This window comes from Chelonia mydas, chromosome 4 (genome assembly GCF_015237465.2).
Source record: "Chelonia mydas isolate rCheMyd1 chromosome 4, rCheMyd1.pri.v2, whole genome shotgun sequence".
Classification (NCBI taxonomy): domain Eukaryota; kingdom Metazoa; phylum Chordata; order Testudines; family Cheloniidae; genus Chelonia; species Chelonia mydas.
Genome location: NC_057852.1, coordinates 53058286 through 53077678, shown reverse-complemented (window position 1 = coordinate 53077678; position 19393 = coordinate 53058286). Strand labels below are relative to the sequence as shown.

The following is a 19393-nucleotide window of genomic DNA, read 5'->3' as shown; positions in this document are numbered from 1 at the left end:
GGTAGGTGAAATATCCCTCCCCATAGCCCACATACTATGGAGAGTCCAAACTCACCCACTTACTGAGCTTTAGTTTGATTAGCATAGAAATTAACAATAAGATATCAAAGCTTGGCTCAAAACTACTTTCCAGGCTTGACTGCTTCTAATGTTCCTATCGAAGGACTATTCCCTCTGGACAGGGCCAGGCCTGTCTCCCTTTTATCCAAGTGGGTAATAAGTCAGTAGAACCCATTTAACCCTTTCCCAACAATCAAATACTGCTAACAGGGATGGATGTTTCAGGCAAGCAGTACCAGCCAGTATGCTATGATGATGATGATAGCAGTACACCAAAAAGGTTTTGAAGTAAAGAGAAGAAGTGCTAATGTTGCTACTTGGACAGTGACATATAGGTTGATTTCTTGTCAGCAACCACTATGAATATTGATTCAACACAGTAGAGGGTCTGCGGGTGCAGAAGAGTGTAGCATGCCTCCACCCTCAAAAGCCTCAAATTGGTCTGTGATTGCTATTTAATCCTAGGCAGAACATATAAAGTGAGTGTTTTTAATTTATAAGTCAATATCTCATTAAGGTATAACATAAACAGGGCATGTTAGTGTGTTCGGTTGACATTCAGAAGCAAAGTTTCCTCAGGCAACTGATCTCTTACTCTCTCATCTCTGTTTTACTCTCTGACTATTTTGCCGCTCTTCCTCCAATTTCTTTCTCCTCCTTGGACTGGGGATTTTGACATGGAATAATGTCACACTCTGTAGCAAAAAAGGGGAGTCCATGCATGCAGGAAGCAGCCAAAGCAGTGCCTGTAGCAAGTGAGATGTTGGTCAGCTGAGGTAGATAGAGGCTGCAGATTTTCAAAAATGTGGAAAATCCTTAGGAAGATAAGGAAGAAGAGCACAGATGGGGGAGAGAGAGTAAAGTTTTTACATCATTGGCACTTGGGCAGAGGAAACCATAGCAACATGCCTGCTTCATTGTTTTTCTCTTTCATGCCTCCTGCAATCATTAATGTAAGGAGCTGACAAAAGAGCACAACTCAGACTTGTCCTTTCTGTGAGAGTTATCTCAGTTTTCCTAATGTTCTATTTTTCTTATCTTTGTCATTTTTGTTTATGGTACAGGGATAGGCTAGCAACACTCCTGTCCTGAGATACTGTATCTTCTTGCGTGTATGATAGAGCAGCAGCTTGTATTTCTTTCCTTGGGTAGAGTTGAAATCTGACTCCTTTTGTCATGGTGCTCAAAGGCTTTTCCCATTATAATCATTGTGTGTGTCTGTGTCTTTTGTCTTTGCACAAAGATACTGTGCTTACTTGTAGAAAGCCCTGTACATGCTGTAGCGCATGCATCATCAGCCAGGTTTGAGAAGTATGCGTCTTCAGTTTGTATTTCATTTAGTCCAATAAAGTACAGCCCCATTTATCCAAAGAGCTAGGGTCACAGCCATAACCTTTTGGATAAATAGAGTTTCAAATTAAGGGGGAGCCAACCGGTTGGCCAGTTTAGAAAAGGCAGTATTCCCAGTCCCCTCTCCAGAGTTACAATAAAAGCTGGCTTTACAGACTGGCTGGCTATCTCTGAAAATGCCAAGAGCTGTGACTGAGATTCATTTAACTAGGGTTTGATTAAACAGATTTGAAGTCTTTAAAATCCAGTGCATTTAAACCAGGGGCTTGGGAAAGAAGGGTTAATATCCATCAACGTTTTCTGTGTCACAGAAGATCCTAGACCTACTGAGGCCAACTATCCATGCTGAGATCTTTCATATTTGCTGTTTCTAGGGTTAGCTGCTAACTCACTAGCTAGGCTATCCAGAGCAGCTCACACCACCTCTCTGTAGAAGGAGACTTTTAATTGGCAATTCAGGCACTGCATAGAAGGAATGGGATGAAGCAACAGACCATAAGCTGATGGATGTGACATTAACCTGAAGGTTGTGATATTGTTGTAGGAAGAGAGCGTTTCTGAATTGCTTCGCTTGATTGCACCAACACACTATCCCAGTTGGTCCCCTCCTCCTGTGCCTTACCTTCCCCACAGATCCACCTGCACTAAGTCCTGTTCCCATTGCACTAGGTCTTCACTCCCTGACAAATGTGCTCCACCTCCTGTCTACTTCTCAAGTCTCCCCTTTCCTTTCATTGTGACCTTCTTTCCCAGGCCCACCTCCTTTCCTACATGCAGGGTAGTTAGTAGCTCTGCCCTAATGGGATTGAGCTCAGATTTGAGAAGGAACTGACTGTGATCCATCTGGAGAGCAACAAGTCCACCTCATGATCAGCAGTCAGAAAAATGGAGGGCTCTTCCCTCATGGCCTCCATGTTGTGAATTACTTTTCTGGTTGAAATTTACAGTTTCTTACATGTGCCCACAAAATATGTGCACATTACTATTTTGTGCATTTACCAATGGGTAACTGTGTATGCAGGTTGGCAGTTAGCCAGGCAGTTATCCATGTGTGCGTGTAAACGTCTGCCACTGTGGGCTTTTGCGCATACAACTATGTGTGCCAGACGCATTTGCAATCACATTTTCATAAATCCGTTTGAAAATTTGGGCCTCTAGTTTAAATTTCAGGCTTCCAAAATGTAAAGTCATCCTTACCCCAGAAGAAAAGAACAGGTTTAACTGTTGTCCCTGGTACTGGTTGGACTGTGGCATGGTTTAGGGTAAAAGATAGTTTTGATAGTCTTTCTGGTAAAGTGCCCAAGCTCTACTCTTTATCAGCCAGGAAGGGCAGGAACCAGGTGGCTGTCCTGATACCTGTTTGTACTTCCGTGCTGCTGCTTGTGCAAATGAACTGAATTCTTAGAAGGAAGTCATTGTGGCTTTTGGTTCTTTGCTCAGCTTGTTGTCCTGAATGGACATCCTGTATGCAAGAGATCTTCTCTATGAAAAGCAGTGAGAATTGTTTGCATCAAGAGACATTAGGTTGTAGGGCTGAGCAGAAACAATTTGGGATTAGAAAACTGTGTTCTGGAAATATTCTGCAGAGTTACTTCTGCTGCAGCTCTCTTTGCCTCCTTCACAGCAGTGACATAGGTTAATAAAAATTCCTGTGTCAGTCTGTCAAACTACATTTTCCACTAGCATCTCTGGAGTTTGCTCTGTGTGATGTGGGAACCCTGGGATAGGAGAGGGTGCTTCAGTGCCAGACGGCTGATAGCAATATATGGCAGGAGTTGTCCATTACTCATTCCTCTTCTCCCTGCTTTCTTGTTAGGGAGGAGTTGGCTGTAAGTAAGTTTTGAAACTTTGTGGGCTCCGTGATATTTTGGGGAATGGCTGGACCATGATGAGATATCATCAGGCAAGGAGACGCTGGAGCGAGTTCTGACTTCTGCCTGCAGTAGGGACTGCTCTGTTCACAAATGAGGAGAATTTCTATTTCCTGTGTCCACATTCAGTATGAGGATCCAGTCCAGTATGCTGTGTGTCTGTATGTTACCTGTGAGGGACCTACAGCAGAGAGCCTGAATACAAAGCTTTGGGTCATCGCATGAAAGGTATCCTCTTTGCAGCTGTGGTAGTCTCCCAAGACAATGGGCTTTGTGAACTTTGTCACCATGTCAGATGGCGTTTCTCTTCGCTTGTCTGGGAAACGGTAAGTATGGTAAAGTATGCGCCCCAGTCTGGTCTTTGAACTCACAGATAACTTGTTCAGCACTGATGATATGCTCAGTGCTGTGCAAGGCACAGAGATCAAGACAGTCCCTGCCCTGAGAAGCTAAAAGAGAGCCTAAAAGACACACATGGAGAAAACAGGAAATCTGGGAGGAAATAAATTTGAGAGAGGACAGGTGTCCCTTTACCCCTCTCGCTGACCATCAGCTAGCACTCCCGCTCCAGGACTGGCACAAGGAAGGCTCTTTGCCACAGTGCCACTCCTTCTGTTTAACCACCATCGACCTCCCTTACTGGCGGGACCCCCACACCCAGTGGTGAAGCTGGAGCTGGTTTGCACCGGTTCGCTAGAACCAGTTGTTAAATTTAGAAGCCCTTTTAGAACTGGTTATTCCGCGAGGGACAGCCAGTTCTAAAAGGGCTTCTCAATTTAACTGGCCAAAAGTGGCGCCTTAGGCACTGACTCCATGGGTGCTCCAGCCCTGGAGCACCCAAGGGGGAAATTTGGTGGGTGCAGAGCACCCACCGGCAGCTCCCCGCCCCACCCCCGACCCTAGCTCACCTCCACTCCGCCTCTGCCTCGTCCGCTGAACGCGCCGCCCCGCTCTGCTTCTTCACCCCCCCAGGCTTCCCGCGAATCAGCTGTTCGCACGGAAAGCCAGGGCAGGCTGAGAAGCAAGCGGCGGCTTCCTGCTCAGACCCAGGGAGGCAGAGGTGAGCTGGGGTGGGGGGAGGGTGCAAGGAGGTCCGCCCGCGCCGCAGCAGGTAACCCGGGGGGAGGGGTGCAGGGGAACCACTCCTCACCCCAGCTCACCTCCGCCACCCTCGGCCTGAGCGGGAGGCCACGGCCTGCTTCTCAGTCCTCCCCGGCTTCCCGCCGAACAGCTGATTCGCGGGAAGCCGGGGGGTGGGGTGGGGGCACGGAGAAGCAGAGCAGGACGGTGCCGTTCAGGGGAGGAGGCGGAGGTGAGGTGAGCTGGGGCCGGGGGCGGGGCGGGGAGCTGCTGGTGGGGGCTCTGCACCCACCAAATTTTCCCCGTGGGTGCTCCAGCCCTGGAGCACCCAGGGAGTCGGCGCCTAAGGCGCCACTTTTGATGTGGTCAGTGGGGGGAGCAGCCGCTTCCCCTACTCCCCCCCCAGCTACGCTCCCCCACCCCTAGGAGCCAGAGGGACCTGCCGGATGCTTCCTGGGAGCTGCCCCAGCTAAGCACTGCCGGGACTCCCCACCTCGCCCCCCCGGCAGGTGCCTCTGGCTCTTAGGGGTGGGGTGGGCACCCACTACAATGGCCCACGAGACCCTCCTGCCCGGTTCTGGGGGCAGTCAGGGGACAGGGGAAGAGGGTGGATAGGGGAGGGGTCCTGCGGGGGGCATCGAGGAACGTGGGGGGAGTTGGATGGGGCAGGAGTCCTGGGGAGCGGGGGTGGGCAACGACCCCCTCGTGGGGTGAGGACGGAACCCGTTGTTAAGTTTTTGGCAGCTCATCACTGCCCACACCAAAGGAGTGGTAACTCTGACTAGCTCAGGATTGAATGTCCTAGTGTTAATTAGATTACGAGATTTATAACCATAAATCCCGAAGCTCCACTTCAAACATTTAAACACTGTAATGTTAGTCATTCTTATCTTTGGGGGCAGTGTTTGGTTACTGATAGCATGCATTTCACTTCAAACATTCTTCGAAAGTATGGTTTTTTTCTCCAGCATATACCAATGAAACAGGATTCCTTAAAAAAACAAAAAAAACCTGATCACATTTTCATTGAAAGCCAAAAACGATGTCAGCATTTGTTAGATAAGAAAAGGCAAACATGAAAACAAACAGATCAAAGTTTTAAAACAGTCTTTAATCTTGTCCTCTTCTCTTGAAGAATATACGAAAAAAACAAGACATTTCATTAACATAAATAAAAAAAATTCCAGAAGCACTACATAATGTCTCATTTTTTTTAGTTTACATTAGCTGTCTGCCTTTGATTTATATTAAAGATACAAATAGTTTGCAAGTAACGTTTACAACTCTTGTTCGATTCTTTTGTTCAAGGCAAGCTATGAGAAAAATGTGCCATAGATCAGAATAACAACAAGGGAAAAGAGGAAACATGTTGATCGAGTTTGCTTCATGAGTGGGTCCCTATTTACAAGCTACATACAACCTCACGTCATTTTGGGGTTCATTTTCTAACCAACTCCAGCTGGAGTTTGCTTCCAAACTGGCATGTCTCTGAACTCTGTCACACACAACATTTGACCTTAAAAATGCGATGTCCTCACAGTCATCACCGTTCTTAAATCCCCATCCCTAAACTGCGCTGTTTCTGGAAGTAGCTGTCGCGTGCATGTACAGAGGCTGAATTCATTTATGCTGGTGTAAATCAGGAATGAGATCAATAAACGTAATTGAAATCAATAAACTATCGTAAAACAAGTGTAAGTGAGATCAGAAATGGGCACTAGGTATCAGAAGATGATGCTGTGTTATGAAAAAATAGAAAAACACTATGAAATTTCACCTGGAAAGAAATTCAGTATGTAATGTGGAGGGAAAGGTGACAAGGAACAAGAAAAACGCAAATGAAAGTAGATGGCCAAGCCATGACTGTAGGACTCGTCTGCTGTTCATGACATATAACTGCAAAGCTTGGACACTAATCCTACAATTGAGAGCATACGGGCAGACTGCTGTGCCTGCCTGCAACTTCACTGAAGTCAATGGGACTAATGTAAAAAAATAGGCTCCCAAAATAGTGAATCGTTACTTAATACATATCTGTTTCTACTTTCATGTAATGCCCATAATGCAATAGTTTAGTGTTGTCATAGGCCAGTGTCAATTCTTCACTGGATTAGCATTATAGCTGCTTTGCATAATGAAATTTAGATAACTGAGGAGCCTTTAATCCATGCAGCATTTTTGTTTTTAAAAGGGATGTCACGCTATTTCCCACAGCAACCTGCCTGGCCCTGTCAGTTTACATTTACCCAGAACCTTACTGTTTCATGTAAAACTGCTTCAGATTATTAACCAGCTATAGAAAAATAAGGTGATGGCTTCTGCCTAAAGATATATTCTTTACTAACGGACAATTTTTGCATTTTCAGCGCCGTCTTGGAGATGCTGCAAAGAAAGCAATCAGCAAGCTGCAGGTCAGAACAATCAGGAAAGGTGACAAGGTAATTTTTTCCTTTCAAACTAGAACTGTGCAGCGAGGATCCTCTCAGACTGCCAAGGAGAGGGAAATAGGAGAGGAGTGGCAGTTGCTTTTTATACTAGTAAATATCCCACAGCCAGGGGCAAGGCGCTGGTAAGCAACTTAAGGATGGAATGGAACAGGGAGGGAAGGGAAGGGAAATTTTAAATAAAGATACAGTAAAGTTATTTTAGTCTGACTATTAAAGTAGCTACTGTTACAGTTTGCAAACCAAATTTAGTGGCCAAATTCTGCAGCCCTCATTCAGGTAAAACTCTCACTGACAGTAGTGGGAGTACTACTGTACATAGAGTAATTCCCAGTTCAAAGAGACATACTTGTACTAGCTCTCGTCAAGCTAGAGCACTAATGTAGCTGCAGCAGTGGGACAGGCTAGCTGACCCGAATACACGCCCATCAGAGACCCTAGGCATGTATTTGAGGCAGCTAGCCCTTCCCGCCACTTGTACTGCTGCTGCTACATTCTGTTTTGAGCTAGTGTGCTAAAGTATGTCTCTGTGAGCTGGGATTCACAACCCCAGTTCCAAGTGTAGCTCTACGCCACATGTGCACAGACCCTTGCAGGACTGGATCCCTAATGAATGCCTCTCACACTTTCCTTAAGATACATTGTCATGCTTAAACACATCAATAACCATTTGAACTTTGCTCTGCTACTTAGGTTCTTGTTTGAGGTGATTAACCCAAAAAAAAAAAAAAATCTAATGTAATGTTCTCTTTACTGTAGGAAACTGAGCCAGATTTTGATAACTGTGCAGTTTGTATTGAAGGTTACAAGCCAAATGATGTTGTCAGGATCTTACCATGCAGGTAAGTTAATACAATGTATGGAGGCATTTACTAATGTGTTCTTGGTTTTTAAAGTCTCTGTCCTTTAGTGTAAAACTGCAAAATTGGAATTGTCAAATTCCTGAAATGAGATTATCTGAGAACTTCAAGTTTTGGGGTTTTTTTTTTCTGTACTCAAAAACTATTCCATAAAGATTTGACATGTTACTCTGATGTGTTTGAAGTTAAAATAATAACTGCAGTGAGTGACGAGCCATTTAGCATCAGAGCTTGAGTCTAACTATGTTCATGCTTGGCATGGTATATGGGGATCTTATTTGGTCAGGCTTTTTGGTTAACCATTAATATTGGCCTGACTGGGAAAGAGCAGTTTGGCTGACGATATTTTCTAGTAATGAGAATGGTTGTGAGATTTAGGCTATGTGTTAAGGTAGCCTAGTGTTCAGAAGGTTTGGGCAGAGAGGCAGAGTGTTGGAGGGTAATACTTTTTGTAAGAGCCCAGTTGCTAAGTCTGTGGAATTTGGAAATATTACAAAGTCTTCAGTAAAAAGGGGGAAAAAGTGTGGGGCGGGGGACTGATCCTGCTATCTCTTCCACCAGTTTAACTCCATTGATTTTTAGAGGAGTTACTTCTGATTTAAAGCAGTATGAGGAATAGAAATATTGATTCTAGATCAAGGTTACAGTTCATTGGCAGGATAGTGTAGGGACACTTGCATTGCCATTTCCTATACTGTTAGTTGTCCACAGAACAGCTATCTGAAATTCAGCACCTTTCATGAGCTTTAACTTCACTTTAATTTCTTTTTAATTGCTGTGTAAATAAAGTTGGAAGGAAACCTTACACAAATCATATCTGGGATGGCTTCCATCAAAGACAGCTAGATACTCCATTTCTCAACTTGCTTTCCTTGGAAACAGGAATACCAAAAGCATGTACATGTAAAGTGTCATTTTCTATGGAGCCCATCTTCTGCTTGACATGAAGAACTGAAATATTTGTTCCTTTTTGGCTATGTTATAAATAATAGGCTTCCATGGTAGATATTTTAAATGTTAAGTGCTTACTATCTGTGATCATTCTAGAGAGTCATTTGATGTATATGCTTACTGCCATAAATTGGGCCAGCTCTAGAACCCCCAACTCTGACACACAGCACATGTACTCTTGTCAGACACAAGCACAATGCTTCCTCAGCTAAGAGTTTAGAAAATGGGACATATATACAGTTTAGAAGTGGGCTTAATTCCTAGTATGTTCCTGTGGGGCCCTAGACAAAGTTTGGAAATTTTGTGCTTAAGGTACAGGTATTTCTTTGAGGAAATTATATGGAACACATACATCTAAACCCCATCTTTCACTTGTATCATTCTCACAAATGACCCAGCAGAGAGTTATCCTTAATGTTGTTCACGAGGTTAAATGAGAGTGCGTAGTATTAAATAAGGCCTACTGAATCAGAAACACATAGTTAGCAGGTGATGTTTAGCTCTTGGTTGACTTAAAAGGTTACTTGGAAATGGCTCCTGCTAAAGGTTAGCAGCAGATCTGTCTTGTAAAGTGCACATGCATCCGATGAAGTGAGCTGTAGCTCACGAAAGCTTATGCTCAAATAAATTTGTTGATCTCTAAGGTGCCACAAGTATTCCTTTTCTTTTTGCGAATACAGACTAACACGGCTGCTACTCTGAAACCTGTCATTTTGAACTTTGGCACTGTTGAACTATGAGAGATGAGGGGTTCCCTCCCAAGTAGCTACTTTATTGAAACTATCTTCCCTACTGTACAAGTTAGGAAAGGTATCATTTTACAGATTTGTAAGCTTTTGTACACCACCATAGGTGTTGGTGTTAATTATTATTACTGTTATTGTTGGTGAAATGCCAACAGTTTGCCAAATGCTATACAAGAAACAAAAATAAAGATAGTTCCCGCTAATGAGAGTCTAAAATCTATAAAGAAACACCAACAAGATAGGATGCACTGGGCAGCTGAGAGGAAATAAAGAATATTGATGATAAATCAGTTTCAAGTCAATAGGGAAATCGTATAGTCTCAAGATGGAAAAGCACTCTTTGCACTGGTGATTAGCAAAAGGAAAACACAGACCTGCAAATACATATTTCGTTCTTTGTCATCCCCAGTGTATGCCCACTGTATATACCTTGTATACGCAGGGCATTGGCATAGCAGCCTGCAGTTCAGGGAAGACATTGGCTTCCCACCAAACCTTACTGAAACTTCCAGTTTCTCAATTGTCGAAAAGCCAGTATCATCATGACACCAGTGCTGGGTGATCTGAACTGGTTGCCTTTTGGTATGCAGGTGAAGTTTAAGATGTTTCTTTTGACCTGTAAAGCCATGTATGCCTTAGGGTCAGCATATCTGAGAAACTGCCTCTCCCTCTCTACATCATATTGCCACAGCTTTGATCAGTGGAGGCACCCAGTCAATAGCCTCCTTAGTTGAAAAAAGAAGGAGCTGCTGGCAGGATGTTCTTCATGGGACTTCACCATAGATCCAAAATTACCTAAATCTGACTTTTAGGCACACTGCAAAGTCCATCTCTTTTCCCAGGCTTTTGGGGAGAGAATTTGCATCAAGTTCTGGGCTGTGTGCCAAGGCCTAGTATTTGGGATTAGGGTCATTTTTTTGTTTTCCTTCCTGGTTTAGAGGATGCTGTTGAGTTTATTTTTGTTTGAACTAATATGATTTCATTTTTAATGTATGTGAAAGATGCTTAGAGCCCTGGATAGACATTATAATGTATGTATTGAACAAATCTAAATAAGCAAGTGTATCAGCAGCTCTCCCACAGCCAGCCCTAAACCAGGAAGTTTCCAGATGCAGCTAGTAGCTATCGTGAGACTTTCTGTTGTCCTCGTCTATACAAAAATTTGTAGTGAAAATCCACTAGTCAGTATTTCAGTAGTGGATGAATTTCAAAGCCACATAAACAGCTTCTTATTAGCTCTTCGGGTCCTTTCACTGTGTCATTCCCTCAGAGCATTCTCTTTAAGTGTGGCAGAGAGTCAATGAAGGGATACCACTAGCTATTTTGGAGGGGAGATCAATTTCACATATACTTTTTTTTCCCGTCCTCCTATGTTTTTAAATTTCATTCTGAAAAGCTCAGAATTTAAATGATCAGGTTGAGGTATAAAGTAGTGTGTGAAGTATAAAGTAGAGATTAAAGAGACTTGGAAAATAGGAGACTAAGGGGGGGATATGATAGAGGGATATAAAATCTTGAGTGGTGTGGAGAAAGTGAATAAGGAAAAGTTATTTGCTTGTTCCCATAATATAAGAACTAGGGGACACCAAATGAAACTAATGGGTAGCAGGTTTAAAACAAACAAAAGGAAGTTCTTCACTCAGCGCACAGTCAACCTGTGGAACTCCTTGTCTGAGGAGGTTGTGAAGGCTAGGACTATAACAGGGTTTAAAAGAGAACTGGATAAATTCATAGAGGCTAAGTCCATTAATGGCTATTAGCCAGGATGGGTAAGGAATGGTCCCTAGCCTCTGTTTGTCAGAGGGTGGAGATGGATGGCAGGAGAGAGATCACTTGATCATTACCTGTTAGGTTCACTCCCTCTGGGGCACCTGGCATTGGCCACTGTTGGTAGACAGGATACTGGGCTGGATGGACCTTTGGTCTGACCCAGTATGGCCGTTCTTATGTGCCTTTTGATGCTGCATGTTGTGCTGATTTTTCTCTTGACGGAAATAAGTCTTAGTTTTATATCCAGGTTTAAAAGTTGACAATAGCAAATATAATTACAATTAGTTTCTAGGGCATTGACACAAGATTGAATGTAACCATGTTCCAGTGTTCCCAGAGTGTTTTCACCTGTCCTCCTCCCACTTTCAACTTCAAATCTCCATCTTCAAATCCTTACTCTACAACCCCTCATCTGTCTTGTTTTCTCCTCCTAGACTGCTGATGTTGCTAGCTTTGTCTTCCTCTTACTAACTTCTCCATTCATCCTCCTGTTCTGTGTCACCTTCCAGACTCATTATCAGGGTCATTCTCTCAACCTTGTCTGTATGTGTTCTGGTACCCCTCCCAATATCGCATTCCTTCCATAATCTCTAGTCTATTAACAACTCTGACTTCACTGATGCTCTCCAACCCCTCCTTCCTTTCCTTGTGTTAGCCTCCCATGAGGAAACCATCATCTCCATCACTTCTCTGTGCCCATCCTTTTTGATGTTTGGCTTCTTTCCTGCATTCAGTTTTTCTGTACTGACTCCAGGGCTGATGAATGGCTCTGGAGGAAAAACAATCCAGAGACCATTCAGATTTACTGCACTACAGGTCCATCCTCTTTATTCAGTATAGCAGTCTTCCTTGAAAAGCAACTGTACTCCTCCCCTCTGAGTGTCATTACTACAACTCTCAACAACTCTTCTTTGCCTTTGACTGCCTCCTGCAAGTCTGCCTTCCTTCTCCTCCTATCTAGACTTCTTCAAAAAAGAAAAAAGCACCTTGCTAAGTGCTGTAACTCTGTTGACCCCCTCTTAAAATCTACTCACTAGCTTCTTATTGCCTCTATCATCAAATTCAAGCAGTGTGTTCTTATACTGAGGCCATCTACAATCTACCTCTCTGTCTGCTCGTCTCCTTTGCCCTCACCTGTCCTCTTCTCTTAGCTCAAACTTCTCTTCACACTTAAGTCTTCATATCCTTCTTCTAAGACCATCTGTGTGCCTTCCTTCTCACTGCCCCCATGCTTCTGAACTCCCCCTCAGTGCCTTCATTTTTTCCTCCTTTGAATCCCTTTTAAAACCTCAATTCCCCATGGAGGTATATAAACTGAAGTGTAGATGATTTTTTTTTAATCCTAAAGACATCTACATCTTTTTCCCAAGTAACTGCATGATCCTGTTGTTGTTCTCCTGCCACGCTCTTTGTCATCTTGTCCTCCTGTTCTTGTCTTGACTTAGATTGTAAATGCTTCAGAATAGGGATTCCTGGTTAATTCTTATAAAGCACCATGCATGTTGTGGTGCTATATAAATAACAGCGAATAAAACAGACCTTCAAATCCAAATTGGCAAAAATAGATTTATCACATGCTCCATCAAAATATGTGCATACCCACAAACAGGTAATTTCAGTCCTTAGGTTATCTAATTTTGGCATTCATTCTTCTGTGGTTTTCTATTTTTTAAAAAAGGATCCTTCAATCTAACTAATACATACCAAGTCAAAAATTAAAATTGGAACCATAGTACACTTGTAATATAGTATTTTAAAGTGCAAGGAGACTTAACCTGTCATGGTTATGGATTTAAATCTCTCAACATTGATAGCATTCCTTTTAGAATAATTTTCTTTCAAACCAATTAATTTTTAGGAACAGCCAAACTTGAGGTAAATGTCTGTAAAGCATGAAAATTCCACACACTATCTGACTAACAAACATTATGAAATGTTGCAATGTGATCTGCAGCCTGATTAAGGCTTGCAAAGCTTGAACTTGAACACAAAGGGGGCCTTTCTCATCTGTGCCTGAATGACTTGATCTGATTTTACACATCACTCAGGTTATATATTCTTGATCAGAAACAGATTTTTTTTGTCCATTTTTTAAGAGCATAGCGAATATCTGAGCTTTTTGAAAGCTTGCACTGATTATTTTGGCCCAAATCAAGATTAAACGTTGGCAGTTAAACATATACTAGCCTATGAACATGGGCACACTATTAAAAAAAAATCAACACTATAAGAATATTTGAAATTGCTCCTTCAAATAGCTGAAAAGTAAGACATTGACTTTCAGTTCAGTATTCTGCATAAATCAACACATTCAAGATATTTTATTTACACATTTTAAATGTAAAACATTTCTTATTCATTGTTTCACAAAGTAGCTACTTGGGGATTATATGTAATTTTTATATCGCTTGCTTACTCAAAATGTTTGTCTGGCGATTATATGCTGAATACATATCTCTTGGGAGAAGGGGAAGGAAGGAGGTTAATATAGTGCAGAGGTGGAAATTTGATGCATTGCGTTCTCTACCCAACATGGTGAATGTTGTTTTGGAAGTGGAGTTGTGAACCTTTGTAACCTTAGTAAAGTGGTGGTTTTAACTTTAAGTATCATGATGCTTCATTTACATTAATCATGTTGACATACAGTATCGGATGAGGTCTGACAAACTTCGGTATTACAGCCAAGTGATATAATTAGACTAGTTTCAGATTCCAAGAACAGATTTTCTGTGCCACAGCTGTGCGAAGTCAGTGTCAGTTTAAAATGGAATACTGTAATTTCCTTGTAACTCTTATTCCCAAGCGATCAATTTCCTGTTGAAGTAGTAGGAAAGGGAGCCAAGTGGAGTGAGTAATAGGGTCTGATGAAATTTCATGCATTTTTAGATTTGTATTTTTCATACTGTTTAGTGTTAAATCCAGCTCGTGAATGGGATGATGCCACTTAGAAAGACAGTTCAACGGAACAGATGTTAAAAATTAACACTGATGAGAATGTACCTCTGTCTCTTCCAGCTAACTGGAAGGATGGATACATCTTTATGTGTGGGATGCTGTTTTTTAAATATTGGGATGGAATAGCAAAGCAAAAATATTACTTTGCATGCAGTGTTCTTAATTTAAACATGACTATTGGGTATGCAAGGTGATTCTCCATTTCTCACAGAGATAATACCTGCTGTGAAGAGAGAATTTATACTATTGATCTACTAGCTCAATACCTAGCATTAAGACAGTTTGCAAACCTGCCCTACCGCTGTTAGTTGGTGGCTTTGTATGCATTCATATAGAGGAACTGCAAATGGGGAAGGGCTAGTGCATGCACAGGGAAATATAGACCTGCATAGAGTAAAAAGACTTATCAACACTCCAGTTGGCAGGGCTTTTTTATAATACCTCAGCTGTCAACGTTGAGCTGAAATTTGACATGCACAATGTTGCACATCTGTTAATTGCTAGAGAAAAGGTATTTAGGACTGCTCTACACATAAATTTGCATTGAAATAACCGAAATATGTTTAATTCACAGCTTTTGTTATTTTGATGCAAATCTGAGTATAGACACTCTTATTTCAGAATAAAAGCGTCCTCCTCCTGATTTTTGCTTAAGTCTTCTATATGTAAATCAGACTTTTAGGTGGGTGAGTGTATTTTCAGACTGCTACACAAAGATTTAGGTGTTGAGGCTATGGTTACATGAGAAAACTTTGTACATGTTTTTCAGAAACAGTGTAGCTGAACCAAAGGTGTAGGTACAAAATGTTACAGAGCAGATAGAGCCACAGGGCATGTTCAAGGAGACAGCAAACATATGTGTGAGATAAGTCAATGAATCTTACACTTGACTAAATGAATTAAAAGTCCAAGATGTTGCAAAATTGACTGTTTGTTAACAGGAAACAAACCAACAATTATTCTAATAAAAATCCACAGATGAATAATGAAAAACCACAAGCTTTCACAAAAATCCGTGGGATACAGGAGAGGAAATCTCTGCTCCAGTGTCTCACTGGAGACCAACTCACTGTGCCAACAATACTCCATTCAGCTGCAGTCAGGCTTCCAGAATGTTCTTCCTCACAGCAATCTATGCACCTGGTATATCCCCTCTCCTCAGTTGAAGTACTCACAAATAACTAAAAAAATCTGGCTATAATTCTCTATATACTATAGTGATTAAAAGAAATTGGGAGCTGTTTTCTGTAGGGATGCTCCAGCTGAGGCACAAAGACAGCAAACAACTTCCCTGTCTCGTATCTGAGCCCCCTGAGAAATTCTCTTAATTTCTTCTCCCAGCATTTCTTAAATTCTTCACCCTGCAGAACTGCAGGACTTTTCTCTGTACTCTGAATCTGCTGAGGTGCTTATCCTGTCAAATGCAACATAACAGAACATCTTCTCAAGAATGAATGAGGTGCATAAATTACATGTTTGAGTATGCAACCTCCAGTTTGTTCAAGCAACTTTAGACAACTGACACTTGTGGCTAAGAAACTGTATTTCCCATAACTGGATAAATATGTAGGCAGAATGGCTTCACTGTCTTGCTAATGATCACTTCACATTGGCTGAAGGGATAGTATCAACCGGCTCCAGAGGGAGAAATGTTTGTCTAGAAATGCTTATTCTCATGGGTGGCTTTTGAGGGGCAGGAAAAGAGGTGGGAGGGGAGGAGCCTCACCCAAAAGGCCACACACACTCTCAAAAAAAAAAAAAAAAAAAAAAAAGGCAGTGGGGTTTCTGCCTACACACTGTCATGATCCTGCAAAATAATAACAGATGCAAAATGGCTTCATGTTACAGCTATTTAAAGTTCTGGGTCACTGTGGTGGGGTCAGTTTTGTGTTATGGAACCAACAGTAGATATATACATGATCTGACCTTTACCAAAAGCTGAGTTTCATTTATCTGTGTTACAGCTGGCAGTCTATAGCATTTTAAGAAAGTTGGCTTTGCTGCTACACGTACATTTGGCTCTCTGATTGTTGGTGTCTAATTTTGTACATCTAACTTTCTGCACCTTGTCAGTGAACTCTAACAGGCAGGGATCGATGTGCTAATCTGAATAAGATTTAGTACAGTGATTTTATACTCCTGTCTATGCACTTTTATAATCCTTATCATATACCAAAAAACTACACTTTCAAAACTCCCTATTATACTACATTCAGAAGCAACTCTTGGTGATGACTGAACAGCTCTAAGCTACACTCGGATGGATTTGAATTAAAATATCTTGCTTTTTATTGCAGGCATCTTTTTCACAAATCTTGCGTAGACCCGTGGCTGCTAGATCATCGCACCTGCCCTATGTGTAAAATGAACATTCTAAAAGCTCTAGGGATTCCGGTAAGCATGTCATGCAACAGGCTAGTCTAAATAGAGTGAGAACACCTCCATCCTGTATACCTGCCCATCTGTGTGTTATTTAGGTTCTCATACCACATTCATCACCATGGTACACTGATTTATTAACAGAAACACAAGCAGACATCTATTTTTCTCTTCTCCCCTCTCCCCCCATGCCCTTTGGCTGGGAGGGTGTGCATTTGTGTCTGTATTGCTTGGTTGGTTTGTTGAGGGGTTGGATTGTTTTAAGTAATTGTGGCAGGGTTGTACATTCACATACAAACCTTTTCTATTTACTCTTTTACATCAGGGCTGGATTTTTTTAACTACATTCCTCCTTGTTGTCTCAAAGCAAAGGGTGTACAAATAAAAACTCTCCCAATGTATCGTTCTAAGGCAGTTTGCCTCTGATTCTGATCGCAAAAGTCATTGCCTTTTCTGTCTGGTTCCGTTTCCTCTCTTAAGGCATCCTTGCATATCAGCAGGCCTTGCGCTCAGAATTCTAGTTATGAAACATAACATTTCCCCCAAATGATTAAACATATGAGATTCATGTAATTACAGTATAAGAAAATGTTAGATTGTTAGTCACTTGGTAAATTCAGATCTGTTTAGAAACCTGCCAAAACTTGCCAATTAACTCTTTGGATTCTATTGTCAAATATTCTTAGTACATGTTCTGCCAGCAATTAATTTCCCTAAATGTACAGGTATCTCACAGTTCAGTGTCTTCTCCACCAAGAAATTAATCAGGGTTTATGCTATGTGAAAAAGTATCTCCTGACTGTCAAGTTGAACACTGAACCAGTGGTGGTTGGTATGCCAACAGCTGCTGTAAATACACTGTCCCCAGGCTGAGGCAGCAGCATGCCAGCATTACATATCTGAGCACTACACAAGAGAAATGAGACAAAGGCCAACAGATGAACAAATGAGGACAGCTAATGTAGTTACCCCCAAGAGCAGCAGTGAAATGACATGGGGACATATAATCCAAACAGATTACTGAAATGAAAAAAGAGTCTGATACAAGTGCTGAAATTATTATTCTAGGAAATAGCGCAATAATAAAATAATCATGCAGGTGTGTCCATTAACTTAGTACAATTATAAAGCCAAAAGGAGGCAAATAATATAATTCTAATGATACATTATAATTAGGGCTTCTTGATTGTGTGTGTGTGTGTGTGTGTGTGTGTGTGTTACATACGGAAAAAACTACAATGAAAGATTGTTAAAGTTGCAAAGTCAAACACTCAGAAATTAGGAAATGCCAGTGTTAAGGTGCATGTTCAACCTTCATTCAGCTCCCTAGTATGCATTACTGTTTAATTCCATCATCACATACTATTTTTTCCACTGACTTCCACATGGGTCATCAGCAGGGTTAGGACCTTAAGATCCACCCTTACCACAGATCTCTAAGTAACTTGCAGCAATAGTAGGCTGTTATGCAGCATGCAGACCAGCCAGTAGTGGGGGATGAGACGCACACTTTGCCAATGGGTTTCACAGCTATTGCTGACAGAAAAGAAACCACTCAGAACTCCTGCATTCAGTTCCAGGTTCTGGAGGGGAGTGTGCTCTTTTGCCCTTAGCCTGTCTCTGTCCCCTTTGCTCCCTTACTCCTAACTCCCTGCCCCCCCAAGATCCAGCCCCTTTATCCTCTTTCCCCTTAAATTCCTGTCCCTGTTCCCCATAATCCTATCACCCCTCCCCAGCTTCTCCTCCCCTCCCTCTGCTCTTCACCCCTCTGCATTCAAGTCAGGCTGATTCCTCCTTGCTGCCTGGGCCCCAGCAGGAGGAGCATAAAAAGAGCACAGGAGAGACAGTCTTCCTCCTCTCAGTTATGGCTTCCTATGCCGCAGCAGTCCTTGGCTGCCAGGGAGAACAATTGCAGGAAAGTGCTGCTCAGCTCCTGCGTCCGCTGAGCTGGATCACGCTTGGTACTGATGGAATCTTCAGAGAATGTAGCTGCCAAACTTTTAACAGGTCTCTACTGAGCATGTGTGAACTGATATTTTCAGAGGCTCAAACTTGGCCAAATTTGAGTGGAATTTCATAGGGACCAGAAAAAGCACATCTGTGACAAAAAGGTCACCCTCCTTCCCAAGTTCAAGTCCTGTTCCAAAGCATGAAGCCACTACAGCTTCTCAATTAAACAGGTTTCAGAGTAACAGCCGTGTTAGTCTGTATTCGCAAGAAGAAAAGGAGTACTTGTGGCACCTTAGAGATGCATCCGATGAAGTGAGCTGTAGCTCACGAAAGCTTATGCTCAAATAAATTGGTTAGTCTCTAAGGTGCCACAAGTACTCCTTTTCTTCAATTAAACAGTTGTACAAATTTGGTTAACATGGGCAAAACATATTTTCCCTCCCTAACCTCATTCTCAATTCTTGCTGAACTGTTGTAACCAAAACTACCCCCACTACCCTTAAAAAAAAAAAATCTGAGGCAAACACCTGTCTTGGAAAACTTGAGCCCAAATGGTTGCAGTTTGGCAAAGTTATAAACGACTGAAAACAGTCTTATAATGGAAAGTGTCGGGAAACCTTGGCTTATAGGCAGTGCTACTGGCTCCATTTATAATAGAATGTCTTCATGCCAGCTGTATGCTTACCTTAGTGGTGTACATTTGAAAATTGGTTTGTGTGAGTATGAATGCGGCATTACATTTCCATTTTAAGGGGAATGTATAATAGTTTCTAACTGATATTGTTCTAAAAAAAACTAGATCTATATTTTTAAGTCACTGCATGCCAGTTTCATCACAGAGTTTACTTCATAGCCAAGATTTTTTTTAAATGGCTGCCTAAAACTAAAGCCTATTTAGACATGTAAATAACTAGCCTGATTTTCAAAACTGGTGAGTGCCCAGAAGCTCCCATTAAGATGTATCTCCTTTCTGCTGA

General features: G+C 42.0%; 1 protein-coding gene across 2 annotated transcripts in view; it reads left to right on the top strand.

Moving 5' to 3' along the window:
- RNF150 (ring finger protein 150) overlaps positions 1-19393 on the top strand; it is a 190124-nt gene that overhangs the window by 127170 nt on the left and 43561 nt on the right. For both annotated transcript variants that reach the window (XM_043545734.1, XM_007067777.4), the window contains exons 3-5: positions 6728-6799; positions 7565-7647; positions 16385-16481. In XM_043545734.1, coding sequence (XP_043401669.1) covers positions 6728-6799; positions 7565-7647; positions 16385-16481 — 252 coding nt within the window. The remainder of the gene's footprint in view (positions 1-6727; positions 6800-7564; positions 7648-16384; positions 16482-19393) is intronic.